The sequence below is a fragment of the Orbicella faveolata genome, unplaced genomic scaffold (genome assembly GCF_042242905.1).
Source record: "Orbicella faveolata isolate gen_17 unplaced genomic scaffold, um_ofav_v1 contig_2, whole genome shotgun sequence".
Classification (NCBI taxonomy): domain Eukaryota; kingdom Metazoa; phylum Cnidaria; class Anthozoa; order Scleractinia; family Merulinidae; genus Orbicella; species Orbicella faveolata.
This window is the reverse complement of record NW_028301547.1, coordinates 18,212,356-18,224,998: the sequence shown is the minus strand read 5'-3', so window position 1 is coordinate 18,224,998 and position 12,643 is coordinate 18,212,356. Positions and strand designations below refer to the sequence as shown.

At 39.4% G+C, this 12,643-nt stretch overlaps 2 protein-coding genes across 2 annotated transcripts; both read left to right on the top strand.

The window, feature by feature from the left end:
• Positions 1 to 203: 203 nt before the first annotated feature.
• Positions 204 to 5,682, top strand: LOC110065220 (transcription elongation factor, mitochondrial-like). The gene is made up of 4 exons (XM_020772329.2): positions 204 to 746; positions 1,905 to 2,168; positions 3,173 to 3,316; positions 4,267 to 5,682. Exons 1-4 carry the CDS (start codon positions 504 to 506, stop codon positions 4,771 to 4,773), a joined length of 1,158 nt encoding a protein of 385 aa, XP_020627988.2. The 5' UTR covers positions 204 to 503; the 3' UTR covers positions 4,774 to 5,682.
• Positions 5,683 to 6,705: 1,023 nt separating this feature from the next.
• LOC110065221 (uncharacterized) lies at positions 6,706 to 12,414 on the top strand. The gene is made up of 6 exons (XM_020772331.2): positions 6,706 to 7,024; positions 8,216 to 8,395; positions 9,360 to 9,431; positions 9,971 to 10,065; positions 10,258 to 10,319; positions 11,326 to 12,414. The coding sequence occupies exons 1-6, from the start codon at positions 6,722 to 6,724 to the stop codon at positions 11,367 to 11,369; spliced, it is 756 nt and encodes a 251-aa protein (XP_020627990.2). The 5' UTR covers positions 6,706 to 6,721; the 3' UTR covers positions 11,370 to 12,414.
• The last annotated feature ends 229 nt before the right edge of the window (positions 12,415 to 12,643 follow it).

The window sequence follows — 12,643 nt, the reverse complement described above, 5'->3', positions numbered from 1 at the left end:
TGGCGCAATTTGTTCTAAAAATAGAAAAATTGTCCCATATCATAGGTGCGCGCGGATCCCAAGACTTACGGTCTCCGTCCCCGATTATGGCTCCTGGGAAAAACTAAAAATCTGTAAGGCAAAAAATTGCTTATGTTTCAGATTAAAGTGACAATTGTTTGAAATAATGTGTCATTGCCTTCATTGCCTTCTGTGTCACTTTTTTTTTTTTTTGAAAACGCGAAAATCTGGGTCGGTCGGACGACGCTAAACAGAGAAAAAAAGGGGATGGCCTTGATTTAGTTCACAAGATTGATGTACGCCGTTTAGCAACTGCTGTCCGTCTCTTCTGTGACGTCATTCCATACGCAACACTGAAGGGGACTGGGGTTAGATTGGTAACCCAGCCAAATATGGCGGACAAGTTTAGAGGAATGTCATGCGTGACAGTTTTTGGGAATAATTCTGCCAAATGAATCCTTACAGAATGTAGTTTCCTTCGGTCAATAGAGCATTATTACAATATGAACCGTTTATCAATCTCGTGTTTAACTTCCCCTGCGGCTGTTTGTCGCTCATGTGGTGGTAGATCTAGATTTTTCATTCCACGTGTTGCACTCTCTACTTCGTTCCAGCGCTATGCATTTACAACTTTGACAAAGAATGCAGCTGAAAAGGGAAAAGAGACTAATCCAGACTCGATTCTTAAACCAAAAGGGAAAGGAAAGGGAAATGTCAGCGTCGATTTACCAGAAGCAAAAAAGCAGGCAAGTTCATAACACTTAACTTCCCTACTCAGAAGGGTACACTTCCTTCTCCAACTAATTACGCCACCTTAACAAGTAGGTGACGTATAAATTACTCATGTGAAAAACACTAATGCATTACGTGCTAGAAAACATTGAGAGATCAAAAGATCTGATTGACTTATTCCCTCAGAAACCAGTTTGTGCTCTCCTGAATTTCTACTGAGTAGTGATCAGTAATAACCTGTGTTACTAATACTGCCCTCCCCCTCCCTGGAAAAAATATTGGAGAGAGTGTGTTGGCATTGATAATCATATTTGTTGCATAAATTATCCATGCATAGAAAACCATTTCATTATCATCACAGCTGACATGGCACACGGAGACAACAAAGGAAATTGCTCCTTGAAAGTGATCTTTGCATGACAGCTGATGAACTTTGAAAGTTTCAAACAGTAACTGAGCTCACTGTCGCCATAAATATGTTGATTACCTCTGTCAATGTTGCTTTTAAACTTCAAAATTCTAAATCTTACTCCCACTGACAAAATAAATTTCCAATGTGGTCTTTATGGTCAACTCTCAAGATATTTGTCAGCACCACTGATAAAATGCCAAGCACTGAGTTCAACAATGGACAAATGTACCTCATTAAACCAAAAATGACTGATCGACCAATCAATTTTCCACACATTCTGGGGAAAAGTCACCTAGCCTTGAACATGATTATCAGTGGTAAAACATAGATGCTCTCTCTGATGTTTTATTTCTGGGAAAGCAGCTTCTCTCTTCAGGAGAGGCCTCTTTCATGCTGTCTTGACTGTTTACGCTGGTAGTTTGGAGGCTAGAGAGAGGGAAAACTGAAGCGTGGAGGAGAGCACGCCACATCGTCCACTGCGTGTTCTACCCCTTGAAGGCTTATTTCAAAAGTAAGCCTCCAAATCTCACACAAAGACAATTTCAATGTTCATTAGATGACGATCAAACTTTTTTTGTGTTTTTTATTGTGGCATTCAAGAGTTTTGAGTTTCTTCTACTAGCAAATTACCCTACATTATTCTTACTTGTAGTTAAAAGGTTTTTAATATAGAAGAAATTTTTTAGGATGCCAATTTTCACAAAATATATTTGTAGATATTAGTTGTGTCAGGACTCATATTAATGCTTGTAATTTACAGGAGATTTTGAAGGAACTTAACAATCGGAGTTTAGAAGAACTCTCAAACACCAAAGGCATAGGGAAAAGTAAGGCAACTTCTCTTGTACAATATCGTGACAACTTTGGACCATTTCAGAGCATAGAGGATCTCTTTCAAATAAAGGGTTTTGGTTCAGCATTCTTTGACAATTTGCAAGAAGCTGGTGAATTAGCAGCTGTAAAGAAAAAGACTTCTAAAGGACTTGAATCAATCTGGGAACTGTTAGTACGTAACAAAAAAGAGGTAGGCACTATATGCAGATCTTGTTCACCAAGCACAAGGATCATAACTTAAGCTTGGTGATTGGATGCAGCATGGTCCACACAGAAACAGTCTGGGTCAAATATCATGCATATTCATGGTTCCAAGAGAGCGTGGGTAATGAAGCATTCCTAACACAACATCATCGCGAGTGCACATGATAGGGCTGAGTAGAATGAAAGTACAATAGAGGAATAATTCCTTTCAATGACATAATCAGGGCCATAGCCAGAAAAAATAATTGTGTCTGAGGTTATGTCCATAGCAGTGGTTTAGCTTTCCCCTTCAAAAAGAAAACCAACTAAAACGAAAAAATGACTGATGCAAGTGCCTTGGTTGGCCTCATACTGGCTACCGCCCTGAAAATAGTTTACTTGCCTCTAATACAAACCTCAAGGAATGAGTGATATAGACAGCTTTTGCAGAATCTGGTGCTAGTCTAATTTTTGGGGGTCTTGGTTTAACCTAATTAGATTTTTTGGAGGTCTCACAATTTGGCCTAGCCTGTGTGACAGCCTCCCTCCCATGCTCATTCTTTTGGGAAGAGTGGCTGCGACACAGGTTACATTTGGCCTCAATCACAGATCCATATCACTAAATAATATATCTGAGCCCCTCCCCCCCCCCCCCCAACCCCCTCTCTAGTTGGGCGTCGTCTTTGGCATTGTTCTTTGTAAGATGGTTTCACTGTTACCCAGGCCACCACTCGCCATTAAGCACATGCTTGCATTCTCCTCCCAGCCCCACACATGCTTTCCTGGTGTGACAAAGCCTTTGCTTTTATACATCCATTTAGTTGCTGAGAGTACATTGGAGTGTTCAACTATTTGTACAATCAGTTAAAACATCCTAGACAAAAAAAGCTGCAAGTATGGTCAGGTTTGGAGAGATTTATCTCACCTACAAACTTGTACATAAATAGAAGACGTAACTTAAGTTATATACTTTACACTGTGGGCTCTAAATCATTTTTTTCACATTCTCAGGTGATATCAGAGATTGTTTCTATAGATATTGGTTTCCAGAATGCTGCCTGGGTCCATGTGGATAAAGATAAACAGGTGTTGGGTTGGTCACGGGCTGAGATAATCAAACCAAAACCTTACAATCCAGCTGTTTTTCGACCATTGGTAAGCTTGATTATTTATTTATTTATTTATTTAATATTTATTTATTTGCACTCTAATCTGGATTTTCTCAGTAATGGACGCACACGATATCCACCTTGTTCCTTTATTCAATCATCTCTGCATGCCAGTCTGCTGGAAGGTTCATAGTTTCAGTCCAGGGCTCCTGTTCTCAAAGGTCCCAAAAATTTTTGCACACAAAGAGACATAGCAAAATCTCAAACCTTTTGATTTATAGAGCTGTTTTGTTCACATGTTCTTGATATGAACAGAGTTTACCTTCATACAAGAAGCTTCAGGCAGATACACCCGCTTGTTTTTAGATGTATAGATTAACTAAAAATGGCTTTACAGGCCAGAAACGTTTCCAGGGCCTTTGAGAAACAGGCCCCAGGTGTTTTCAACTCCTGGTTCATATCTGCCAGACAGATACAGTCTCCTGGAGGTTCCAGCTTAGCTAGCAGATTAGGTCTCTTTGTGGATTTTGGTCTCTCAGGCTACGCATGGTCTTCATCAATAACAATTATGCAAATGGCATAAATGTAGTGTTTGCAATCAGGTAGAAAGAACCATTGCTTCCATCAGGGAACTGTCCAAGGTGTTAAATTCACATAATCATTCTTTTTTAGTTTCATGTATCAGTTTCCACTTAACCAGACATTTTTATAGCAAATGATAACTACTAATTGGCTATTATGAACCATATTAACATAACAAATGACAACCCTTACAATACTATATTACTGAAAGCTTTGATGGTAGCTTTTTTCAAGCACGGCCTTTAACTTTTGGGTCCTCAACATTTCTCAACATCCAAATTCACCTTACAACAGTAGTGCAGTGTCAGCAGGCAGGTAGTGAGAATTAAGAAATTTATCAAGAAATCATTCTTTCGAACTTGGTACTGACAGTATGAAACGTTGTAGGCAGTTAACGTTTAAACTAAATTTCAGGTTCAAGAGTTTGTGAACAAGGTTCCCAAGACGGACATTTACGTAGTGGAAATGCAAAGTCATCGGATAGGAAAACAGACTGTGTCTCTTCTTCCTTTTGCTGTGCACCTTCGAGTTTTCGAAGCCATGTTGACTTGCCTACTACCTGGACTAGTAATACCATTTGACCCACTTTACACTTCCAAGCATTTCTGCCTTCCAGTTGGGACAAAGAAGAAGAGAGCGGCTGTGAATTTGGTGGAAAGCTTATTTCGGGACAGAAAAAATGAAGAACCATTCGAGGCGCAGTGTGAACAGTTCCTCAAAGAGCAGCAAGGGATGGAAGGGAGTGAAGATTTTGTGCAGTCGTTTATCGACAACCCGGGAAATAAAAACAAACCTCTTCTTCAGGTGTCGCCGAAGTTTGTGGATTATTTTAAGTCTTGTGCTAAGAAGGACGACTTGAGTGACTGCCTTCTGCAAGCTCTGGCGTTCTACGATTTGATTGTGGAGAGTAGAAAACAGTGATAAATTCCGATCATCAGGCCGACATTAGCTACCTTTGGATGGTCTCCTCCACAGCCGTTTGTGGGGATGTCACGCTCACGCGTTGTGTGACATCCCTCTAAAAAACGGCTGCGGAGGATACCACCTTTACGATCGTCACGCAATGCTTCCTTCATGAAGGGGGTTGAGATTTTGTGACATGCCCAAAGAACTCTAGATCCGCACATTTTTATCAAGTCATGGTCCGTTTGACTCTTGCTTCGAAGTGGTGACAAAGGTTGAATGGATGAAAATCAACCCAAAGCTATTACTCAATAAAGGCTTAAACTTGCAAAAGTGTAACGTGTGGTTTAAAGGAATCGGGTAAAATTGTTGTTAGGAAGTCTCTGTTTTTTGTATTGGGAATCCCTTTGTTTTTAGAGTATTTCGTTGTGTACCGCCTGACATTTAAACTGTTCAATGGTCGCCATCTTGAAGTTAGTGTAAAAAAAATAAATAAAAAATAAAAAATAAATAAATTAACTTTGCATGGGCGGTTTCGAAAGATCGGGGTTCGGGGCAAAAAAGTTGCAGGCGCTGACGAAATCCTGTTCCAACATCCAAACGTCGATCACGACATTAGCAACAAACATGGTATATCAATGTCAAACATGTAAGACAGAGCACAGTTAGTGCCCAGGTGTAACATAATGATGCCAAGATGATTATTATTAGTTTAATTATTTATTTTTTTGATTATTTTGAAATTCTTGGACAGCACTGGTGGCTAGACCAAGGCCTTTCTTGAAGAGTGACAAATAACTTATAAGGTGTGAAATGATTTTGGTTCTGAAGTGAGTGGTACTTTTATATGGTAACAAAATGGTAGTAGTTTCAGAATATCAACATCTAGAAACTGCAAATAAAGAGAAAATAAAAATGAACTGAAAATTTTCCTTCCTCTTTTCCTCTATCTACAAGGGGACGGGTCTAGCACTATAGATTTGTAGCAGAAGCATATCATATGCTTCTGGTTTGAAGAGCCTGCATGTGTAAGGTAAAGATGTACACTGACAGAATAGGCTAAAAGCTATGCAGGCGCGTTGTGATAAGTTAACTGCTTAGCTCTGTTTTCCACCATTACTTGTTTGTTTCATCGTTTCACACACATCGAGACAAGTTCTTTCCAGAATATTCTTGACCCCGCCCCTTGACGCAAGAAGAAATTCGAAAGAATTTGCTTAACAAAAGACCCCTCCCTCTACATATGCAATTCTTCAATGCAACACGTCTTTTCCTTCCAGGAGCCTGCTGGTGACACGGCCGTAGCTTTTGGCTTGGGATACATTACGTTCGCTTCCAAAACATCGACTTTATTGTTATAACGAATGTTTTTTTAGGCTAGAAATCAATGTATAAATCAATGAATCAAATTCACTTGATAATACGTGGGAGCCGTTTCGGGTAGCCCGTAACTTTCATTCCGCCTTGTTATCTTTCTATTCTGTGTTTCCAATTCCATACAGAGTTATCCGGTGAGAAAAAAAAAACCGTCGTGGGTTAACTCCTTTCTGCAAAGCCCCTGTCTTTCTTTCAATTTCCCCTCGCTTTTCTTAGTGTATAATGCCGTTCGCGCTGCTCGCCAATACAACGAACCACCTAGCGCTCTTTGTTTGTAGAGAGCGAAACGCGATACACGAGCGCGGAGCGTGACCCGGCCCTGCGGGAAGCTTTGCGGTCTGCTCCGCTAATCCGCCTGTTCAGCAGGCTATTTGTTTGTTGATGTCTATATTAATCCAAAATCATCCAAATGACTTACTTCCTACAAGCTAACAAGCAATTTCGTCGGGACCTCAATTTGCTTTAAACCCAGACGACTCTAAACCATTGTGCGTGACTTGTCATTGCCATAGTCACGAAACAGCAGCGCGTGACACGTGTGTGAAAGGGTATTGGCACGAGTTTTTCAAATTTGTTGTAAACATTCAAGATGGCGTCTCGGTGGAGGACGTGGGACTCAGATTTCTTTATCGACGCCCATTCCTCTAAAATGCCCGAAGAGACGGAACTAATACCAGCAGTAGGACAGGGAAGAGGGAAACCTCTGAAAGACATCGCTTCTCTCACCCTTCCAAAGGCTGCTTTGGGAATAACAAAGGAGAAAAATACTGCTCAAGCTCCCGCGACAGGCCGGGGAAGAGCAAGTGTAATGAAAGCACGTGCGCTTACAGACTTACCTCCAATTAGGAGACCAGGGGAGAAGACAACGACTACACGTACCACTGTTGTCGATGTAAAGTTTTTTTTCTTAACTTTTGATTATTCTCTCTTAATTTTCGTAATTATCAGAAAATGTTTATTTTTGAATTCAAACTGTTCTTTGAAGTCTTTGAAGCTGTCAGGCACTCTAAATGAAGTGCTTAAAATTCCAAAATCCCTGCGAAATACTGGAAGATAATTTTTGCGTTTAAGCTGTGTTCATTACTACAATATTTAACGTAACGGTATTTTGTAAACCAAATCCCCTGTGTTTTATAACATGACACTAAGGATGAAAGGCTTAATTCCAGAATACCCCTCAATTAATTTGTTTGCATCATTTAAATAAAGAGAATGGACCGAATGGGTCCATCGTTTTACACCTCGTTCTTACGGACAAAAAATTCCTACTCATTTGAATGGCGTGAACCAGGTTTGGAGTATTCTTCAATTCCCTCCAAGTCCTGCCGATATATCATCTTGTTGTTTTATATTTTGGGGTATGGCAAGGGGTATTGTTGGTCTTTTTTATCTCCTGGGGTACTGTCATACGAAATAGCCAGGGATGGTTTTGTAATCTCACTGAGGGATGCCAGGGATGCAATCTACTGATTCCTGTTTTATTTAGGGTGATTAGGAACACTTTCCATTCCACCAGAGATTCTGGTTTGAATTTTCAGACATTTTTAGTGGTGAATGGAACAGTATCTTTCAGTTCAGAATGTGTGAAAAAGAGGACAGCCTCTTGAGGAATATCCAAATTTTTACAAATTTCTAACCAGGGATTTCCATTCCATTTAGTTTTCCTCCCAAAATATCAGGTATTTTAGGTTGAATATGCATTACAGAAATTCATCAATTTTCAGATTTTCAGGAAACTTTCCTAGGAGACTTCTGTACCATATGCCCCTATTTTGAAATTTCCAGAATTTTAGGACGCTTAGGTTTAATCTGGAAAGTGCCCCAGAACATGTTTTATACATCAGGGCGTCATGTAAGTTTCATTCAAAAAAATAACATAAGTTGCGGTGATGATTAAAGATATGTGGAATAATATCTTTAACCTTACTCCAAAAGAGGTAACTCTAAATAGATTGGTTTAACCCATAATAATGAACTGTTCCTTTCAAGCAGGCATCTTTAAAGGCCTAGTGGCTCAAGCATTTTGAAATGAGAATAATGTCTTAACCACAGGTTTCAGCGACAATTTTTCTTTCTCGTTCAGCGGCTGGAGTCATTTCCTCCATTGTCAGCAACCAACCCCGACCCTCCATCACCCAAATGGGTGAAAGAACAGACTAAATCAAAACCAGTTACAGGCACTGCACCACAGACAGCCACAAAATCATCAGTCGATGAACCAGTTTCTAATTCAACTTCACCAGGAGTTTCCAAAAGAATGCAGGCAAGTATTGGTAATTTGAATTACATTTTACATCTATGGGCTAAGCATTCATACCATGATCACAGTAGTTCAGAGCTGTCAGCAAGGGCTGTAACCTGTTACAACTTAGTATGCTTGACCAGACTGTAAATGTTATAAGTGAACTTGCTTGTGTTGATATAGCTTAGTACAAAGCAGCAAGCTTGTTACAGGGGACTTAAAACCCAATGGCGGCCTGCATCGTGGTAAGGTCTACTTGACAAGCATCAGCCCAGTTCAGTTATTGATATTGACCAGCCTGATAAATAGTTAGCGTCGTTGATCTATCTTCCTGATGATAGAAATTTATAAAGTAACTGACCATTTAATAAATAAGTGTCAGAGTATTTTATAGCTCTGTGGTGCTAACAGAGAACAGTAGATCAACAAACAAATGTTGAGGAACGGAACAGAATCTTGTTAAAACCCCAACTGGTGGGAGGCTTACCAGGCTATTTGTACAGCACAGTTAGTTTAAAGTCTGCAAACAAATCAAGTGGCCAATTAGGCCAGAGCTTATCCCGGTTTCCATAGCATGAAGTAACTAGGAGTATTTCTACTCCCCCAGGATGGGATGCTAGGCCATCACAGGGTTCTCTCCAGCATTAAGTTTGTCGGTACCCATTTATATGCCTGGGTGGAGAGAGGCACTGTGAGAGTAAAGTGTCTTGCCTAGGAACGCAATGCAGTGTCCCCAGCTATGGCTTGAACCTGGACTGCTCAATCCAGAGACTTAAGCATACTAACCATGAGGCCACCATGCCTCCCTGTACAGCACAGTTAAGGACTCTAAATTCAAGAAGAAACCTTGGTTGGTAGCAGGATGGGATACTTGAACAGGGACCTCCAGATTCAAAAGCTGACACCTTAAACTACTTGGCCATGCCTCCTATCTAGACAGATGTTGTAATTAAGCCTCTTAAGTGTGATTTGCTTAATTTTGCAGGAAGATTTGTTGTCAACTGATGGCAGTGATGTTATCATTATTGAGAATTTTCCTTCAACCATTAATGAACAGGTTTGTTGTCTAACATTTACTTTAGAACAGCAGGAAACTGCCAGACTGAATTAAGAAAACCCCCGAGTCATAAAGGAGCATAAGGTCCAAAGTGGAAAAATGTTAACTGTGATCCTCCCAATTGTCCAAGAAAGGTCTGATCTGTACTCTAGTGCCCTTCTTTTGAACACCTTTGGCTCTTCCACTGAGAGTGTCCAATTCACAGCTGCTATGAAGTGCTTGCCTCTGTGGTTGTGTTGTTCTTAATTTATAGAGAATCAGTAGTATTACAGCAAGTGAATATATGAGAAGTATTATTCTTTTGAACTGTGGGTTCCTCAATCTAAATGTTCTAATTGAGGAAGAAAGATTTGAAGATGTGAGAGATAACCACAGACCTATACACAAATTAGGCTGTTGAAAAATTGTGTGACCTGCCTTTATTTTCATAACTGCCTCATTCCTGCACACAACTGTGAAGATCTTTTATGTCTTTCAGTATTATGAACAGTGGTTAGAATATGTTCATAACAGCTCTAATCCCAGTGTCTGTTTTGTAGGATTTAGTTGATCTATTTAAGCCATATGGTGATGTTCTAGCGTGTGTCATTGAAAGAGACAGTCAAGGAATAAGCTTAGGAACATCACTTATCAGGTTTGATTTTCCATCTTACAGTCACAACACTCAGATAATCATCATTGTCCCATTTAAGTGCAAGAAACATCCTTGTTTGTAGTTCTAGTGTTATTACTTTTGAAATTTCTTTCTAATAAACTCCCTGGCTCTGAGAAGAGAAAGAAGGCTCAATGAAAAGCCATTTTGAATAGTATTGTTGTTTTCATTTAGAATGGAAAGTAGGAACGCTTGTGAGTGGATAATAAACACATTTAGTGGCGAGGAGTACCCTGGTTAGTAATGTTTTATATATATATATTTTACATTGGATGCAAAATCTCTTGTCATCATTGTTATTATCATCCAAACTTACTGAAACATCATCCAACAAAGTTAGGAAGCAGGCCAGAATCAAATGTAATCTTTTGAATGGCTGAGTTTTTTTCCCTTTTTCAGACTGAGTCCAGCTTATGGGACTGATATATTTAGTCAGCTTCCCGCAAACTGGGATTCTTAAAGTGAAAATAGCGTGAGCTGCACATGATCGAGTCATCATCAAGCTTTATTAAACAAAACCCGTACAAAAAGAACATTTATTTACTTTACTTTTACCTTGTTAAGTTTCATTATATTCTCTCACGCTATATTTAAATGTTTATTGTGAAAGACCCAATCAGAATTGCAATTAGTTTAAGGAACAATTTATCACCTCAGCTCATTCATTCTTTCATCCATCTATCCATTCACTCATTCAACCTCTCATGCATCTTTCCATTTGTCCTTCCGTGCTTGTGTTCCTTCATTGCTACTTTCCTTCCGTCCTCCCTTCCTTCTTTCCTCCCTTTCTTTCTTCCTCTCTCCTACCCTTCTTCCCTGCCTCCTTTCCTTAATTCCTCCCATCCATCCATTCTCCGTCCCTCCCTTCCTCTCTCCATTCCTTCCTTCCATCCTTCCTTCCTTCCTCCCATTGGAAATTGGATTCACGAGGTTTCATTTATTTTTCGTCCAGAAAATTCTTTTCCATTCCCTTTTGCATCATTGTGAATCTCCTTCATGATTCCCTTATTGTCTTCTTTGAGATATAGAAATCATTTTTTTCCTCTCACCCTCACACTGGTTAGGGTTAGTAAAACCGTGGCTTGAAATTGAGTTATGTTTCATCCACAACATTTTACTGCTAGCTGCTCCCGCGCAAAGAACCATCACTTGATAACATAAGAGAGACCAAGACAACCTTCTATGTATGGAGTAAATTTTTGAAATACGTAGTTTACTAACGTACTATTCCGTTCATTGTAGGAGGAGGTAAACCTATGGCGTGTCGTTTCCTAACAGACGAGTAGCAGCGACGAATATTGATATAATTAAATCCCGTTCTCTCACAAAAAAGAAAGACAGAAAGAAGAAGGAGGAAGAAATCTGAAGATTTCCTCCTCTCCTTCCTTTTGTTTTTCTTTTTCTCAATTTCTTTTGCCGCCTGTCTGGCTTCTTCCCTTTCCTTTATGCTGTAAATTAGCTGGAAAAGAATTCCTACTTACATCAAGTGTATTGCTGCGTTTTTTCCTCAAGATGAATCCAGAGAACAAAATTATATCTCAGCTGAATCGTTGTTTTTTACCGTCATGGAACCCAAATGTGCGACTGCCAAGACTCTAGTTTCTATACATATGATGGTCCCTGTGTTCTTAGTTCTCGATGCACATTGGTTTTTCTTGGCTCGGCAGCTTTCAATTTTGTTGGCTTCGTGGTTGAGGCAGCGTCTGGGGCAGTGTATTGATAAGCAAGAGCCTATTGCATCTAAACACTACTTGTAACAATCCGTTTGTACTAAAGTAGCTGACAAATGGGTTATGACAAGAGACCATGATCTATACATTTGTTTGTTCATCGGAAACAAACTAAACGAACATTACCCGTTGGACGGTTGGTAGACGGTATCAAGTATCCTGTTGATTGTATTGGCCTTTTATGTTGCTGTTTGATGTTGCTCTGTTTCTGGAACGCTGTAAGATGACCGCTGTTTGTTTGTTTTTTTGGTTACTGAGTTGTAACATACGTAACTATGGTTGTAACTACTGGTGGCAAGTTGTTGCACCTCGACTGAAATGAAGTTTGTTCCGTCTCCGCGTCGTTGAATTTCGCTGCCAATGCAGTATTTTTCATTTTTTCCACTTTATTTATTGATAAGACTTAACGTATAACAGATTAAAAAGAAATCCTTTTTTAACAAACGTGAAAAGAATTTACAAACTAATAAAAAAAACATCACTTTCCAATATCCTAGACTAGAAACGAAAGAAAAGAAACATGATGTAAACTAAGAAAGTTTGTATTCGTGGACAGATTTTGTTTATCAAAGTTTATTAAAAAAAAAAAAAGCTAGTATAATGCTCTTGTATCAAGCTGTTATTGGAAAATCGAAAGGACTGAAGGTGAGGTATCTACTATTATAATCCATCAAATATTTTCGCTCGCGCGCGATTGGTCTAAACACGTCATGCGACCGAATTTTTCCCAGCTAAAACTGGGGAATATCCGAGATAATTATCCAACTGCAGCGAATACTGTCCAAATAACAGTACAAATATACAGGATATTGTACAGTTATTTGTACAGT

Excerpts from the sequence above, each read along its gene's own strand:
- LOC110065220 (XM_020772329.2), top strand. The coding sequence starts at position 504 with ATGAACCGTTTATCAATCTCGTGTTTAACTTCCCCTGCGGCTGTTTGT. Across the intron at positions 2,169-3,172 it reads TAGTACGTAACAAAAAAGAG|GTGATATCAGAGATTGTTTC; the intron begins GTAGGCACTATA and ends TCACATTCTCAG. Across the intron at positions 3,317-4,266 it reads CAGCTGTTTTTCGACCATTG|GTTCAAGAGTTTGTGAACAA; the intron begins GTAAGCTTGATT and ends ACTAAATTTCAG.
- LOC110065221 (XM_020772331.2), top strand. The coding sequence starts at position 6,722 with ATGGCGTCTCGGTGGAGGACGTGGGACTCAGATTTCTTTATCGACGCC. Across the intron at positions 10,066-10,257 it reads TTAGGAACATCACTTATCAG|AATGGAAAGTAGGAACGCTT; the intron begins GTTTGATTTTCC and ends GTTTTCATTTAG. Across the intron at positions 10,320-11,325 it reads TAGTGGCGAGGAGTACCCTG|GAGGAGGTAAACCTATGGCG; the intron begins GTTAGTAATGTT and ends CGTTCATTGTAG.